This window comes from Perissodus microlepis, chromosome 16 (genome assembly GCF_051167445.1).
Source record: "Perissodus microlepis isolate ML-2025 ecotype Zambia chromosome 16, ASM5116744v1, whole genome shotgun sequence".
NCBI classification, from domain to species: Eukaryota; Metazoa; Chordata; class Actinopteri; order Cichliformes; family Cichlidae; genus Perissodus; species Perissodus microlepis.
The window spans coordinates 1,247,237-1,263,951 of NC_140476.1; the positions used below are offsets into that span (position 1 = coordinate 1,247,237).

General features: G+C 45.4%; 1 protein-coding gene across 5 annotated transcripts in view; it reads left to right on the forward strand.

Annotated features, from left to right (window-relative positions):
* The first annotated feature begins 10,741 nt into the window (after positions 1–10,741).
* Positions 10,742–16,715, forward strand: part of lrp1bb (low density lipoprotein receptor-related protein 1Bb) — a 263,247-nt gene continuing 257,273 nt past the window's right edge. For 2 of the 5 annotated variants that reach the window (XM_084907630.1, XM_084907631.1), the window contains exon 1: positions 10,743–11,279. In XM_084907630.1, coding sequence (XP_084763756.1) covers positions 11,189–11,279 — 91 coding nt within the window. In that variant the 5' untranslated portion in view covers positions 10,743–11,188. Of the gene's footprint in view, positions 11,280–16,715 lie in introns of all 5 variants that reach the window. The other 3 variants (XM_084907629.1, XM_084907633.1, XM_084907632.1) reach the window with 2 other exon arrangements.

The following is a 16,715-nucleotide window of genomic DNA, read 5'->3' on the forward strand; positions in this document are numbered from 1 at the left end:
AAGAATAACACTATAGCCTGTGTTGATGCATGCTCAATCATCCAGGTAAGTAAATCCCAAACGTGGAATCTGTTCATCTGGACGTAGCGTTTTCAGTGTCTGCAGTCAGCTGAGACTGAAGAAGTCACTTGGATGAGTGATGAAACGTCACGTCCAGATGAACAGAAACCTTTTGGGAACGCTAGCGCTTGAAGACGTTGTGCATCGTACAAGCTAACTTTTATAACCTGTGTGTAACTTCCCCTGAATGCAAACTATCTTTAAACATGTACAATAATCAGTACCAGTGAAAACCTGTCACAATCCTGGGTCATGTGACCCAGCGTTTTGAGTTGTCTTATATTTTGATGGTTTATGTTTACGTTAATTTTAACGGCTAATTTTCAGCCGTTTTAGTTCAGTGTTCCTTAGATCCCTTTGTGTCATCACCCCCTGTGTTTCAGTCTCTGTTGTTGGTTCATCACGTTGGGTCTGCGTGTCTTAACCTGTCGTGTTGCATGTGTGCGTGTCCTACGTTGTCAAGCTCGTGCCATGTCTGCGTCCCGTTGTGTTTCCTGTTTTATCTTGAAGAGGTCTGGTGTCCCATGTTCATTGTGTTTAGTTTCACTTCCCCTGTGGCGTCATTATGTTTATTCTAATCAGCTGTTTCCCCAGGTGTTTCCACTTCCCCTCATCGCCTCCTGTGTGCGTTTTCATCCCTCGTCCGATCGTCTGCTGTACTGCTATGCTCGTGCCTTCAGTCTTCACAGTTCAGGTTTTCTTGTCAGGTGTCCACGTTCAGGGTTTTTTATGTTCAGCCTTAGTTCACCCAGTTTCAGTTAGTGTCTAGTTTTGCCTCTTTGTCCTCTCGTGTCTTCACTTGGGTCCACACAGTCTGCTTCCACGCACTGTCACAAAATCATAAATTAAAAAGGATTGAAATATTTGACTTTATTTATTTTTTGTTACATTAAGATCTATGTTGGACTTACAAGCAGATTTGTACAGTGGACTGTAAAGGACACCGATGCTGTGCACATACTTGTTTACTGTATGAGGCTGCAGTCTGATAAGGTAAGCGTGTCCATAGGCTCTTTTCACTGATGTGACCACAGGAGTAAATAGTCAAATTAACAGTCTATGAATTCATTTTGCTGCTTCAGCTTTAAGGTCAGTTCTGTGTATGTTGGCCCATTTCCACACTCTCATGGCTCAATGTGCTGAGAACCCTCAATAAGCTGCAGCAGTTGTTTTTGTCGTTAGTAACAGCTTTTGATTTTTCCGCCTTTAAAAATTCTCATGTACAGAAGCATTTCCTTATTTAGTTTGGAATGCGGACATAAAACTGCAGTATCTCAATGATCTTTTACAAACGATGGATTAAGTACGTCATTATGACAAAATAAATGGGTCTGCGGTGACAAAATGACTGCAGAGATTATTGCAGAGCAATTTTAGCACAGACGTCTTTCACATTTTCTTTCTCCGGTCACCGTCGGTCATATTTGAAAAAAATATGCATACTCTCTGAGACATGAAAGTCACCACATGTAGTTCATTCTCTTGAATTAAGCAGCTGTCCATGTAATTGCTGGACCCCTACCAAAGTGCCAAAACCCAACAGCTATAATTCAGAAGTGAGCTACAGTAGGAACACTTTTGGTCCAAAAACAAAGCTCTCGCCTCCTCAGCTTGTTTCATGTTATTTATTATTGTCTATTATTTTGCCATCTTGTTGTAAAAACTGTATTTACATTCTGTTTTCATTCTTTGTATTAGTCTTTGCCCATGAACTCCTACACGAGCTGCCATCTTCATCTTAGGCCCTTGATGGTTCTTATCCATAGCAGATTTCAGGAAGTCGTCATGTTGCCTAGCAACCAGCGGCAGATGGGTTAAAATGAGCCATTTCTAGCATTTATGTACCTACAACACTTAATTTACATTCACAAAATCTTCTTTCTGTATATCGTGACATCAACCTGGCAACCACGCAACAGTCGACTAATATCACTGGCCGAACTGTAGCACGGGCATGTACTAGTGAGAAGAAGATGTAAATTAATTACTTTATGTAAAAACAGCTAAACTCAGTCCGATTCCACGCGTGAAGCTAACTGCAATCTCACCGTGTGCCGGGACCGTTCAGGCTTCTGCTGTACTTGTGTGGAGAAGGGGAAAAATAGGAAAACCTGGGGCTACAGTGATCTCTGCTCGGGTGTGGGTGGCATTTTGCTGCCATGCTTTGGATTCACATTGCAGTGCTGATGGGAAGGAGTGGTCCATTTCAGGATGACAATGCCATCAGAGCTGCGATTGGGTACAAGGGCTGACAAAATGGTTGGATGTGCATGAAAATGATGCGAGGCATACGCCGTGGCCTTCGTGGCAGCGAGATATGAACTCAGCTGATCACCCGTGGGAGATTTGACACCACCGTGTTAGCCATCACGCTACAGCACCAGCTTCAAAGCGTTAATGAAGGAATAGCTCGTGAACAAATGGTGTTTGATCCCATCGGGCCATGCGCTGGCTCTACACCTTACAAAGACACCGTGTTTCCTTTATTTTCTAACTGGATTGTACATGAGTATGACGACAGAAGCATTTTGGCTCATATGTTCTTATGACAGCTCCAGTCTGTGCAAACTGTGAGGTCAAACTGTTTCATTTCCTCATTTTTAGGTTGATTGGTTTTGTTTGCTCTCTGCTTTTTGTAGTTTCCATCTGCCTTTTTATTGCAGCTTTTCATTTTCTTTTTCCTGATAGTCTGATAAGACTGCACAGACATGACATCATGGAGTTTTGATAGCAAATTACAGAATTGATCTGGAGCTCAGCAGGCAATTATCAGCACAGAACCACGGTGCATATCAATGAGCCCCAACCCAAAAAAAGGAAGACACTGTTCCTGCTGCACCACTAATATTCTTCATTAAGAGGCTGTCAGCACGTCAGCACCTGGGAGCTTTGTAGTGGGAATTTCCATCCAGATCACTGCTGTATTTGATTTTCCTGGCTGATCACAGGAAACCAATTTCTGACCCTTCACACAGGTATGATAAAAACCTGCAGGATAATGGATTATTTCCTCTCCAAGTGGCTTCGCCATTAAAAACCTGCAGATTTCCTCTCTGCCTTATTCTCCTTGTTATTTTTGTGTTCTTTTTCCTCTTACCTTCAGAGCAGCACAAATATGTCACGTCTTCACAGGTACGACGCACACAAAGCAACCTTAAAGCAGACATGGGACGTGGCTGCCAACATTATCGGTGTGCTGTTCCCTTCAATAAGGAGACGACAACAATGATGCTATTCAGTAACCTTGCTGGGAAGTTGGTAGTCACTGCTTGTTGATAGGCAACTCCCTCCCTCCCTCCCTCCCTCCCTCTGGCGCTGTCTTCTCTGTTCTGCCTGTTGACTTGGAAAAGGCAATTAATATTCCTTTGCTGAGTAGAGGCTTTCGTTTTAGGCTCATCACGTGGAGCATACTGGCTGCCACCTCACCCATCTTACAAGTCAGATAATTACCTATTTAGATGTTGTTGAGGAGATGTGTGTGTGTGTGTGTGTGTGTACACGTCTGTTGGCCTGTCGCCACAGCTTGTGCAAAGAAGCACCATGAAGTGGATCTGTCACTATGAGTTAGAGACACTGGATGGCTGCACACCAAGTTAAAAAAATAAAAACAAGCAAGCACAGGACACTTAGAGGAACTATCAGAGCCAAGCAAACAGACTGTGTATGTTCATGCTCGCTGAACAGATTGCCACTCTAGCAGTGTTTTTTGAAGTTGTGCGTTCTGTTTTTTGAGATACTACGAGCACCGGCCCACAAATTTCATTAACGTCTTCGGTAATTATGGCGGATCTAATCAGAAGCTGCCATATTTCTGCGGTTAATGGGCTCTGCGTGGAGGCTGTTGAGGTGAAGGGCTTTTTGAAAGGTCGGCTGACTCACCACTGCTGCTGACCCCCTTCAGCTCTACCTACCCACACCTCTTAAATCTCAATCAGCGATGGGAAGCGTGGCCATTCATTAGCTCGGTATCCAGCGGCTGTCTCTTTCATCTCGCCCCCTATGTCCTCAGCAACACACAACGGCTGCCCCTCCTTTTCCGATCCATCTTCCCGTTCCTCAGTAGCAACACTTGACGCGAACCCTCAAAGGTACGGGGGGTCGAACCGCTCGGAGACTGCTATTGTACTCCCCCAGCTCACGCAGACGCACACACCGCGACCTCCTTCGTACCGCCTCCCTATCTTCCTCCTCCATCACAATCCTTCGATGTCTCCCGACTCTGCACTTCCCTCTGTTTTTTTTCTGCTCTGCTGCCAATCAGTGGAGCAGTTTTCACACAGCTACTTGTGGAAGGAGAGAGTGACAGTAAGAACGTGCAGGCGTGTGCACGTCTGCGTGTGTGTGCGCACGTGCACATGGGCTACAAAGCCTTCTGCTAAGCTGAGGGTGGTTCTCAGGCCCCCCCTCGAGGCCAGGCTGAGATTGAGTTCATTATTCAGTAGCAGCAGGTTCCAGCTGTGTGAAGAGAGAGATGGCGAGCTGCTCTGTCTGTGTTGTGGCTCCTCCAACCCTGCCGTCCACTGGGAACCAGCTGAAAATAATGCGAAGGAGACAGACTTCACTGTCACACACAGACAGCACTCGGGCATTTTTGCAAAATCAATTGGTCGACAGTGAAGGCCTTTCTTTCTTTTTTAATAATGGGAGGTTTTATTTCTATTTTTATTTCTATATAGGCCAACAATGAGCGTGCTTTTTCTTTTTAGTCAGTAATCATAAAGTTCTAAAATAGATTATCCACTGTGCTGAGCGAGACGCACAAATGTGGCAGCGTTCAAATAGGACTCCTGTGTATCCCTAGATGGCAGTAGTAAGTTAGACATCGGTGCGCTGCCTGCCGTGGAAAACAGAGCATCTTTAAATGTGTGTGAGCATGTGTCTGCTTGTTTGTTTTCCCTTGAGGTTGATAAAGTGTGTTGGTATAATTTCAAAAATAAATTTAAACAAAATCTAATAATAAGCCAAAGGAAAAAAAAACCAAAAACAGGAGTATTTTCAAAACAGCTCCCATGCCCCGCCATCCTCGTCTTACAGGGCCCTGGTTTCTCCTTCACTTGTGAATGAATACAGATTGCAGGAGCCGTTTTTCAGTTCTCACACAAAGGGAATTAACTTGAAATTGCTTTGTTGAAACTGCTCCACAAACAGCTTAGTGCAACACCAGGAAGTGGCATCACAGCAACTTTGGATTTGTGAGAATTAAACGTATGATGTTGCCCCCCCCCCACCCCGAAGATGCGCATGAAATTGCATAGAGGGACAATCAGCTTGTATGCAATAACACGTTGGCTCACATTAACATTTGCTGCTGAACAACAGGCCGTTTAGCAAAGGAACAAGCGCCCGTATTTGGTGCAGGAAAAACAAATGCATGCTATTGGTTGAGTTATGGCTAACTGACTGTGACTGAGACTCCTAAATCAGTCGGATGGTGCTATATCCCGCTGAGACACACATATGACAAAGGTCTGCGATCACAGACTGACTGCCCCGAGTGCAACAAAAGTGCAATTCACATTTACCTTTCCAGAAAAAATGCAAGTCATTTTCAGCATGATGAGAGTGCTGTGATTCATGCTGCACAATGGCCTGTCATCCCACTGCTTGATTAACAAGCACCGAGGCCCCGGGGAGCACCTGTGTATCCTCATCACTTTATGGTCCTGGCAGAAGACTGCATTCACCCTCCACAACAAGACAGAACCGACCTCCGTTCAGTGCATTTCCTGCTTTTCCGACTAATAACTGTCAGAGGAAACAAAACGCCTGTCGTTACAGATTTGTCATCTGATCTCCTCATTCTCTAAAATCGCTTTTGACTTCTGAGCCGAATCTTGCGGTTGGGAGGACGCCGACGGTATGAGCTGAGGTAAAAACCACAGCGATATCAGCCTGGTATTGAACCTGCAACTATAACGGGGTCAAAGTGGCTGCTAATTTTGGAGAACGGCACTGGCATCCAGAGCAAGAGTCACTAAGTGCTGCTGAACGCAGCCTGAGATCCGGCATGGCGAGCGTCAGTGCCATCACTCACGACAGTCAGTGAGAGGAGTTCCAAGGGCAAAACAGCCCACAGAGTGTCACTTCACACAGATGTACGACCCCGATGTCACGCGGGCTGCAGGCTGTGCGACTATGTAGCTGCATGTCTGTGTGTACTTGTGACAGGCGGACAGGCTCCATCCAGCCCTCCACGTCAGGACCTGTACTGCAAGCGAGTGACACGCTATGCATGAGTGGCCTATTAGGCTGCCCCGGCCTCTGCCATTCAGTAGTGCAACTGCCGCGAGCTCTCGATTCCCTCTGACACATCTGCACTCGAGCCAAGCCTGCTGGACCACACTGAGCATTACTCCTGTCGACAGGCGCGTACCTCCTTTGTCTCAAATTTGCCACAATGCCATTACATTAAAGCTCGTGTGATTGTGCAGAGATGGTTGACTCTTTCTAATTAAGGGTAAAGGTGAGATGAAGAGGCAGGTAAGTACAGCATATTCCCAGCTAACACAGCTGTAGTGTTGGTGCATATGAATCATTCAGAGCACAAGTAGAGCACTTTATAGCCATCAGAAAAAGTTGAAGCCGCTCAGTCAAAATGTCACCGCTGCGATTCCGAAAGAACGATGCAGTGCTCTCAGAAGTGGAAATAAACAAAAATCTTCCACAATTATTCATCCGTGTGTTTCTCTCTGTTTGGAAAACTGTGCAGTGCTAGCAGTGTGACACAACAACTCTGCAGACTTGGACTTCTGGACAGCTCACTAATAAACTCGGACAGAATGTTTCACATTAATGTTAGTAATGCAACCATTTATTATCACGCTGGATTTTTAGCAGTGTGACAGGATGACTGAGTGAATAAAAATATGTTTTGATGTAACTTGCATTTGGAAAAAGAGAAAATGTGGAGACAGCTTTGCACTTTTTCTGTCTGCGTTGGGTCACGAGTAGGGATGGGTATCGTTTAGGTTTTATCCGATACCAGTACCAAACCGGTACTTTTGAAACGGTGCCGGTGCTTAAACGGTGCTCAAACCGGTGCTTAAAGAATGGAGAACACAAACTTTGTCCAAAAACCTCTCATGTTCAGCTGTTTTTTTGTAAAAAGATAACAATGTTAGCCTTTTCTGCAGCTATAGGGCATATATGGTATCACTCTTGGCTGGAAGCAGTGCTTAATCAATGGAAAAAACACCAACTTTGTCCAAAAACCTCTCATGTTTAACTGTTTTCCACTTTTTCTTTGGTCATTTTAGCCTTTTTGGCCAGGGTGAAGGGAGCATCTGCCATCAAACAAGAAGACAGCCGCATGTAGCTACGACGGTGTTTGCTAGTTCACCTAACATGCATTAATGTAATAACGTGGTTAGCCTACTCAACGTAAATTACACACGAACAACATTAAGCTACTCACGCAGAGAAGAACGGCTGCTGCTGCATCATCATCCTCATCATTTCTTTTTTTTTTTTTCTTTTTTTTTTTTGCCTGTCCCGTTTGGCTCTTTTGCATCAGAATTATTGTCTAAAGGCAAAGAAAGATGCCCAACGGATTTACTTTACCAAATGGACCATCCCAGCCTTGCCGTAATGGTCCATTTGATTCACCTTTTATTGTTTATTTTATTTTCACTTGCTGAATACGGGACAGACTTGACTGGGGGAAAGAAGGGGAGAAAGAAAGGGGGAAAGAGAAACAGCTGAGAAGAGGGACAAGGGCAAAAAACAAAAACCAACAGAATGGGCAGAAAAAAAAAAAAAAAATGCATCTATCGATCACCTGGATCAAATATCAAAAGTTCAAAATACTAAATATTAAACATTATTGTGCAGCACATAAGATCAACAGCGCACAGTGTGCTTTGAGGTAGGAGCCAAAAAGGGTGTAGTTTGTGTGTGTGAGCACCCGTGTGTACACCTGTGAGCATGGACGCGCTTGTATTTAAAAGGTTCCTTCATGTAATGATCTGCTAGAGGGTGTGGGGGGGCCACAGCCCCGTCCTCCAGGGCATGAAGCAGGTATGGAGGAGACCTTAATTTTTTTTTTTTTTTTTTTAATATATTTTATTCCTTCCTAGTTAAATTTACCCTTTTTAATTTTTCATATTTATTTCCTATCTTATTCATAGCCTTTTCCTTTTTTTCTTTAGGTCACGAGCAGTTGTCTAAGCATTTCACTGCATATCGTACTGTGTATGACTGTGTACGTGACAAATAAAATTTGAATTTGAATTTGAATTTGAATCAAAACTCCAGACATCCAGAGGCCCCCAGAACACAAGAGACCAAGGAAGACCAACAGAGGGGCAGCCGCGCCACTGTCCCAGAAAGAGCTGAGGAGAGTCCCAGATGAGGGCTCACTCAGCAGCCGCGGAGCAGAAGCCAGGGGGGGTTGCAGTGACGCGCCCGTGAGCTCCGCCGGCAGCCAGCTGCGCCAGAGTGACCGAGCCCCAGGCCGAGAGGCCGAGGGCACCCCACCCCCGAAGTGGCCCGAGCGAGCCCCAGGCTCCAGGCCCCGACAAGCAGCCACCAAGGAGTGAGCCGGTGTGTACCTGGACGCCCATCCCCGAACACAAAGAACCACCAATGCATCCGTCATCATTTCTGCTACACCGGCAGGGCTAGGGGCCAGGACTCTCCTCTTCGGGTTCTTGGGGGATGTTGCTAACTCCGGGTCCGATAACAGGCACCACACCCGCAGTAGATGTGCTCGGTGTGAGGTCTCGCAGCAAGCTATCAAATACGGCGCATTTCTCGGCTTTTTAAAAAAACGCTACGCGTCGCCAGGTGTTTCATCAGATTCGAGGTGTTACCTCCTTTGACAGTATCACAGTCTCAGCTTAAAGCACTTGTTGCAGGCTGCTGAGTTTGCATCTTTTGCTGTGAAGTACAGCCAGACTTTTGACCGCTTTGTCTTGGGCATTTTTAATCTGTAGCTCTGCTCTAAAAGAGCGTACGTACCTGGCCCCGCCTACTACGCTTGCAAAGGTAAAATGATTGGCTGGAATCCAAAGTGTGTGACATTCAGGGAAATAAAGCACCGAAATGTGCACTGCTTTTCGGTCTGGTTACTACCGTTTATGTCAGAACCGGTGCCATCATGGCACCGGATACCGGTACCCATCCCTAGTCACAAGCTAGACTTCGTTAGCACTAGCCTTTACTGATTAGCATTGGAGCTGTTACCTGTGAACAGTGCTCCTCACAGTGTTACACAACATGCAGTAAATGAATGAATATTACACAGTGAGGTGTTGTGGTTGCACTACGGTGTCTCGTGATCAGGCTGTGTGGACACTCTTCACCAAGCTCTTACTTACACAGCCAGATTTCTCCGAGCACTTTGAAGACTTATGTCCACGTCGGCTCGTGCAAATAATGCTTTTAACATGATTTTTTTCAAGAAAGTTACTGAGCTCAGTGTTAAAAGGATCAGTTGCTGCATCTGCTTCTGTTAAAGCTTAGGCACACTACAATGAAGTACCTATGAGTACAATATGTGTACCCACTGCTGATATATTCTCACCGCCTACAACTAAATAAACTTCCTGTACTCCTTCAGTAAAACGGTGCCACCTTTGCACCTGATTCTGGGTTTGTCCTGATTTGTGCTTCATTCAGTGGTCTTTCTTTCTCCCACCACTTCTCCACGATGCCACACCACCCCGCTCCTCTGAAATCCCCCACAGTCAGCTCAGATGCAGCATCCATACCAAACAACAGGAGCAGAAATTCTGCGACTCCTGCCAGTATACCAGCAGACAGCAGCAAGGTGGATAAAATCACCTCCTCACTCAACATTTAGTCTCATGAACAAATCTAAAAGATATTTAAAAAAACAAACAGCTATCCTCTCAAGCTTATCATCACCAGCTTCTTTCAGCAAAGACTGGAGCGGTTCGACCTACTGTAGTTCACACACTGCAGTTTTCCTGTTCATTGCATCTCTTTCATTATTATTATTTTTTAATTCTAGAGAAACTTGAAAGGAGAACAAATAAAGATTTTGAAAACGGGTATTGCTCTTTGGGACTTCCTAACCTTGTAGGAGCTAAAATAAGAACTACCTGCACATTTGCATACTTTAGAGTTGAAAACAAACTTCCTCCAAAATTTCCATCATTAGCCTGTCAGCCTGAATACAAGGAGAGGAGCCCGTTCTCGCTCCCGAGGCGTAACATCCCGACGTGTTGAGGAGAGAGGACAGGATAGGTGTGGGAGACTGCAGTGTCTGACCTAATGGAGGTTCGGTCAGTTCATTGTGAAAAACAAAGAACACATAAAATCACATGAACACAGAAAGTTTGGTAGCTATTCTTCACACGGCCTTGCTTTTACTAAGCATCAGTCTCCTGGAATGTAACATCACACATTCCTGTTAACATGCATCAAAATGGTCCCAAATTCGAGGACCAGCAGAGAGTTCTGTTCTGACATTAAGTCCTCAATCAGTGTGATATACAGTAACGAGGTGCCTGTGCTTTGGATCTATGCTAAACAACACCTCACTGCAGTGGTCTCTTCAGTGCTTTTTGTTTTAGTTGTGTCTGTGCAGTCACTCTGGATGCTTCACCTGAGAAAGGCTCTTATTTCTTCTTAGTCGTGCACCTTTTCCCCCCTGGATGTGCTTTTGCATAACTCTGTATTTGCAGTGAAGACACTGGTCTGACGAGATTACTCACATCTCATCCTACATCCTCTGACTTTTTCTTCTTTTTAAGGACCCCCTCTGCACTCCTGGACCTCAGGCTGACACCCACCCACTCCACTGACTGCACAGCGAACGGATTTGATTAATTTCAGGCGAGCTGCGCCACCTTGACGGCATTTAATCACTGAGAAAAGACAGGAAACGTACTCATTCCTTATCCTCCTGCTCTCCCACCCCACCCCGCCTCTCCTGTCCTCTCCTCTCCTCTCCTGCCGTCTCCGGTGCGTCTGTTCGCTCTGAAAAGCGGCGGTGTGCGTTTGTGGAGGAGCCGGAGGAGCGCTGCACTGTTCTGCGCACTGGTTCCGCTGGACATCACCGAATAACGGCGCTCGACAACCGGGTGGTGGTGGAGGGGGAGACTGGACCCGGAGCAGGAGCAGGAGAAGCACCGTGGCTCTTTACAGCCCGCTCTCCGAAAACATGTCGGAGTTTTTTCTACTCGCCTTTCTAGCCCTGTTCTCGGGATTATTTCCGTGCGCCGAGCCCTCGACAGTGTCGGACGAGGAGAAAGGTAAGGAGCCACCGGGCCGCCGGGAATGCGCAGTCCGGTGAAACTTGGCAGCGCGGGCCGCCTTTAGTGCAGTGTGGGCGCCGTGACGGGCAGCAGCAGCTGGATGTGAATGTGTTTCTGAACGATGGAGAGTTGATGGTCGGTGGCATACCTCACTAAGTCCGCTCGTCTCTGTGTGTTGTAACTGAGGATGTTTCACTGTAATATCCCCCCCTCCCCAGCTTCTGGACCACAAATAACGATACCACCTGTGCGGTGACCCCCCCGAGCGTGTGTGTTGCACCGCTTTCCCGCGTGGGCATTTTCAGGAACGTTCCCGTGGGTCTACCGGGATAGACTCGGCGGCTCTGACTGCAGGTGCGTAGCAGTGCTATCCTCCAATGCAGCAGGTGACCAGAGCCGAGCCCGGTGCCGGAGTGCGTGCTGTCTCTCCGGTATACCTGTGCCGTGCGGACGCGCAGCGGTGTGCGCGGTGCAGTGGCTCCGTGCTCGGGTAATGTCGGGAATCATTTTAGGTGAATCTGAATTCCGCCACACAGGCTCGGGGAAATCTAAAAATCCGAGTCACAGAGCAGGATCCCCGAGAGGAACGAAGCAGCCCGGCTTCACCGAGCAGGCACTGCCAGGATTTTGTCGAGTTAAAGCGCATATTAGGCTCGTGCTATTTTTTAAACAGCTGCATTCATAGACAGGAATTTATTAAGAGTATGCAAGGACGGAGAATTTCTGAAAACCCAAAGCAGGTTATCAGCGGGCTTTTTAATTACACAAAATATTTGTGATTAAGCAGTTTGCGTGTATTATTGTAGGGTCTACCTTACAGTATAAAATAAAACTGAATTGAAGTAGTTATCCTTATAGTCAAACATCAACTTTTACTGTGAACCTTTCAAAACTCCCATTTCAGTACTTACATGTTGAGTCATGGGCTGATTGCATTAATGGTCCCCCAAAGACAAACTGTGGTAAGTGTAACATGCAGTTGTAAGGGACATGTATGCATGCCCATTGATTTGTTGTCAGTGGACATGATTGCTTCATAGTTCTCCCACTTTCTGTTCCCCAGCAGAGACATCTTTGTCAGGGCTGCTTTGCTTGTTGTGAGACCTTCACGAAGGAGACTCATGAGCCTGCCTTCCCATCACTGTAAATCACCAAAACCAACAAAAAACCAGCTACCTTTCTCTGCCTCCTGCTCTGTGAGGGTGGAGGTGTGGCTTGAATCAGAGTAAAAACAGGTATCATAATGGCTCATCGAGCTGCTATAACAGTATTTAGAAGGACAGCAGATAGGATGGGGCGGACTCACAGACACAAAGGTTCCAAATTTACTTTCAGAGAAATCCGAGTTGGAAAGTTGGACCCTGTATCTCTGTGTGCTGTCCTGCTCCATTTGTACCCAGGATAAATGGGAGCTCTTGTAGCTGTGTCTAAATGGACGGTAATGATAATAGCGTTTCATTTTTCTTTCAACACCAAAGCTGGTTTTTATCCTAATTAGTCTGAAATTAATTTGCTTTGTGGTAGCAGCGTTGTTACTTTGAATGCCAAGTAGTGAGCCCGTGGTTTTCTCTGCATGAATAAAAGGCATTTCCAGAATCATTCCTACAATGGCACGGGCTCTTTGAAATGCTTCCACCTTGTTTTTCCCCTTTTATCGCTCGCGCCCATCTAACATTGAGCAGACTGACCTGATCGGCTGGTGTGGCAGTACGCTGCTCATCTAACAAAAGGACAGGCTTGGAAATTTGGACACACCGCAGCACTACCTGTTTATTTAATTTCTAAAAAAACCAAAAACCTGGATGCCATGCACTGACCTCAGCACCAGATAAGCATCACCAGCCGCAAACAGCTCAAGGTTGTTTGTAATGTATACCCTATTTAAGAGATGATAGTATAGTGCAAGGCACATCCACTAATACGAGGGAGGCTGCCTTTAGAGGCTAATTAAGTGAGATAGCCAGATACCATCGCAGAAGTGTATGTAAGTGCCGGTGTGTGTGTGTGTGTGTGTGTGTGTGTGCAAAGGCAAGCACCAGAATCACGATGAGGGAGAAGTCATTCAGCGTCTGCATTATGTGCAGCTCGTTGGCCAGCAGAGATAAGGACTTTGTAGATTTTCTCAGTTGTGAGCTCCTGAAATGTTACTGTCTAAACACTCATCATTGGACAATAAAGACACAAAACGTGTGGACTACACCAAACACTCCTGCCAGGATGAATATAGTGCTGAAGGGCACACTGTAAGAAATGCAAGATAATTTTAACATTTTTGGACCATTTGAGAAACAAAAGCATGTCTGTGGCATCCTTTTAAGTATGTTCTCATTATTAAATTATTGTAATATATTTTTATTTATTCAGAAAAAATTTAGGAAACAGTTTTTTTCTTCCTTCTTGTACATTTTAAAATATTGCTGCAACTATGAATATACAAACTTATGCTTCAGGATATTTCTTACTTTTTAACTTTTAGTGTTTAATGACTCTAATTCTACTGAACTGTTAAAGCCACAGCGTGCTGCATCAACTGTGCAGGCAGGCGCAGCTTTTGTCAGGCTGACGGGTCGATACGAACAGCGAATGACTCAGAAACGAAGCTGAAAGCCTGTAAAGCTCCTCTCATCTTTTCTGTATGCATGTGAGACTGATAGTCATCGCTCCAAAATGCTGAACTGTTTTCACCTCCACTGCCTGAGGTGACTCTCAGGGAGCATCGTGGGCTTAAGATGAGACAAAGTTCCTGACTCTGAAGTGCTGAAGTAGGCAGAAGTGGCCAGTATTAGCACCACGATCATGACAGCTCAGCTGAGATGGTTAAGGTACGAGAAGCCACAAGAAAGTCTGCCAAAGAAGACCGCGTACGGCAAGAGCGCCAAGAGGAGGCTGATGTAAGCACTGCTACCTGCGGTTGTTACCGAAACGTTTTCACGTCGAATTGCACGACTCGTTTCGAACTGCTCTGCTAGACCTCGCAGGATTATGCAGAGGCCATTTGCTAAACCACACAAACATATCAGTAACCTCAAGAATCTGCTCCTGCTCAGGCACACGTCGGAGCAGAGGAAGGCTCCAGGACTGATTAGCAATTCCAGAGTTCACAAAAATAAACTTGAGACTGAAAGTGTGATGTACAAACTTTATCTGTAACCGTGCTAACAAAAACAGAGGCGGGGAGGAGAACATGAGTGCAAAAAGCAACCTTGCAGGAGGGAACAGTTTAATATTGTAAATTCACACATGAAGGTGGGCAGACAGGTACACGTGGCGAGGATAGCAACACATCTCAGAAGCAGAAATGACGGAGTCCAACCTGAAGGGGCTGATTTGGCTGTAGCGGTAGGAGCGACTGGGACAGGAAGCCGAGGGTTAAAATAATGTAGGGTTACAGGAACTGTGAAAAATGTCCGCCCTGCTTAATGTCGCCTTTGTACCCTTACTCATTCAGCAGACAGCTAGGACACAGTAAACTGAGTGGACTTTATAAATGGATATTATGTAAATCACTTGGTTTTAGCACCTTTAAACAAACAAACAAAATAAACAGACATGTTCCATATTCTTGTTGGCGCTCTGGAAGCTGGTGTTATATGAAGATCAGGGTGTTGTTTTTAGGGGAGAAATATTAGATGGCGACTAGCAGGTGACCTTCAAAGGTTGGACCGAATTCTGTTTTCATAGCTGCTTTACGTCTTTTTCTGGAAACCATTAACACTCCAGGCCTCCAGCTGCGAGGGCTCCTTTGTAGCTCAATTTTCTGTCCACATCCTGTTTTGACAAGGCAGCAAAAGCGTGCAGCTCAGCAAGCGGGGATCTTAAGGACTGAAATAACCTGCAATCACCTGACTGCTCTGATGATTTAAGAAATCATACTGGTAAAAACATAAACACAGACGCAGTGTGCCGTCGAATGCATTAGCCTGCGCTCTGTTAGCCAGGAGACATTTGTGAAGTGGTTACTGGCTGCTGTTGTTGTTGGCATCCATGAGTTGTGCTTCAGGTGCTTTTTGTTAAGTATTGCTTCATAGGTTTGTCTTGGCTAGAAAACCAGACAAGTTGTCAGAAAAAGCCTGTCAGCTCGTTACGTCTGCGGAAGGTCAGATGCAGGTATATATGAGCACTTCTTCGAAACCTCTGTATTTTCTTTTTCCTCCCAGAAGTCCTCTAAACATCATAGTCGTGGCAGGATTTCTGAGGTTTGTTTGAGGCAAGTGCTTAGACTGCACTTTTGCAGGGTGGCATTCAGTCTTTTATGAGCTATGTAAAGACATTGAAACAGCTGACACATCTATCTGGTGATGTGAGCTAAGTGCTGCTGTCATTGAGCTCTTACATCTATCTCAGGGCAGAGGTGAAGCATGGCCTCGAGCTACAGTCGAATTCAGTGATCCGGCCCCGCACGCCTCGTATGGAACACAGTTATTGAAGGAAGCTGTTAGATTTTTGCTCGTGTCACCTTTAATATCAGCTCTCACAGTCTTAATGGGCTACAATTGAATAAGTAATGCAGTGGGCTCAGGTTGTGGAAGCCACTGGCTGTAAATTGACTTGTAGCATTGATTATCAATGGGAGGAGGAGCTAGATTTCTGACCCACATGATCTGTTTTGGTTAATGTTCTGGGAAGACTTAATTATGTGGGTGGCATGGGGTTTGATATTAGATTTTTCCAAAATGTTACATAATTTAAAAGGTGAATATTGAATCAGCAAGTTTGTCTTTAGAGAAATCCCCTGATGCTGACGTTGAATCTAAGAACTTAACTCAGCTGTATACAGATATGGTTCCTCTTATAAAAGAAAAAAACGTCTGAATGAATTATTAATGCAGGAAAGCATTACTGTTTTATTGCCAAATATGCTAATGAAAGTAGGGCTCATATGGGCAGTAGTGGGATACGCTGCTGCTCTCATAAGTCGAGTTAAGTATGAGGTCATCAGCAGGTGACAGACACGATAGAACACATCATAAAATGAAATGTAAGGGTGAGGTAATGTACTTTTAACATGTAAAAAAAAATCTCTGCACCAATGAGACCATCTGCTAAAATGAACAATGAAACAGGGATGTGTAGCTTTGACTATCTGTATAGTAAAGGTTAAAGTTAGTATGCAGCTGAGTGTGAAGCTCAAGGTCTGAGTTAAGCAAACGTCTTTCTTGAGGTATCCTAAGGGGTGAAAAGTGCCTCCATCGCAGGCTAAAAGTATGTCTGTCAGTTTGAAAGGGTGAACAGCTAGCTGGATGGAGGCAGCACCCTGAGGTGATACAATTGTGTGCTCAGCATGTACAGACGTTCAATGCAGCAGCGGTGGATTCTTACGCTGTAAATCATACTGTTGCCATCATCGAGTTCCTCCATTATGTCTAGACGGGCCTACAGGAACCGACGGCGTGCTTTGTTCGTTTGACATCATTTGGCAAAATGCATGAAAAA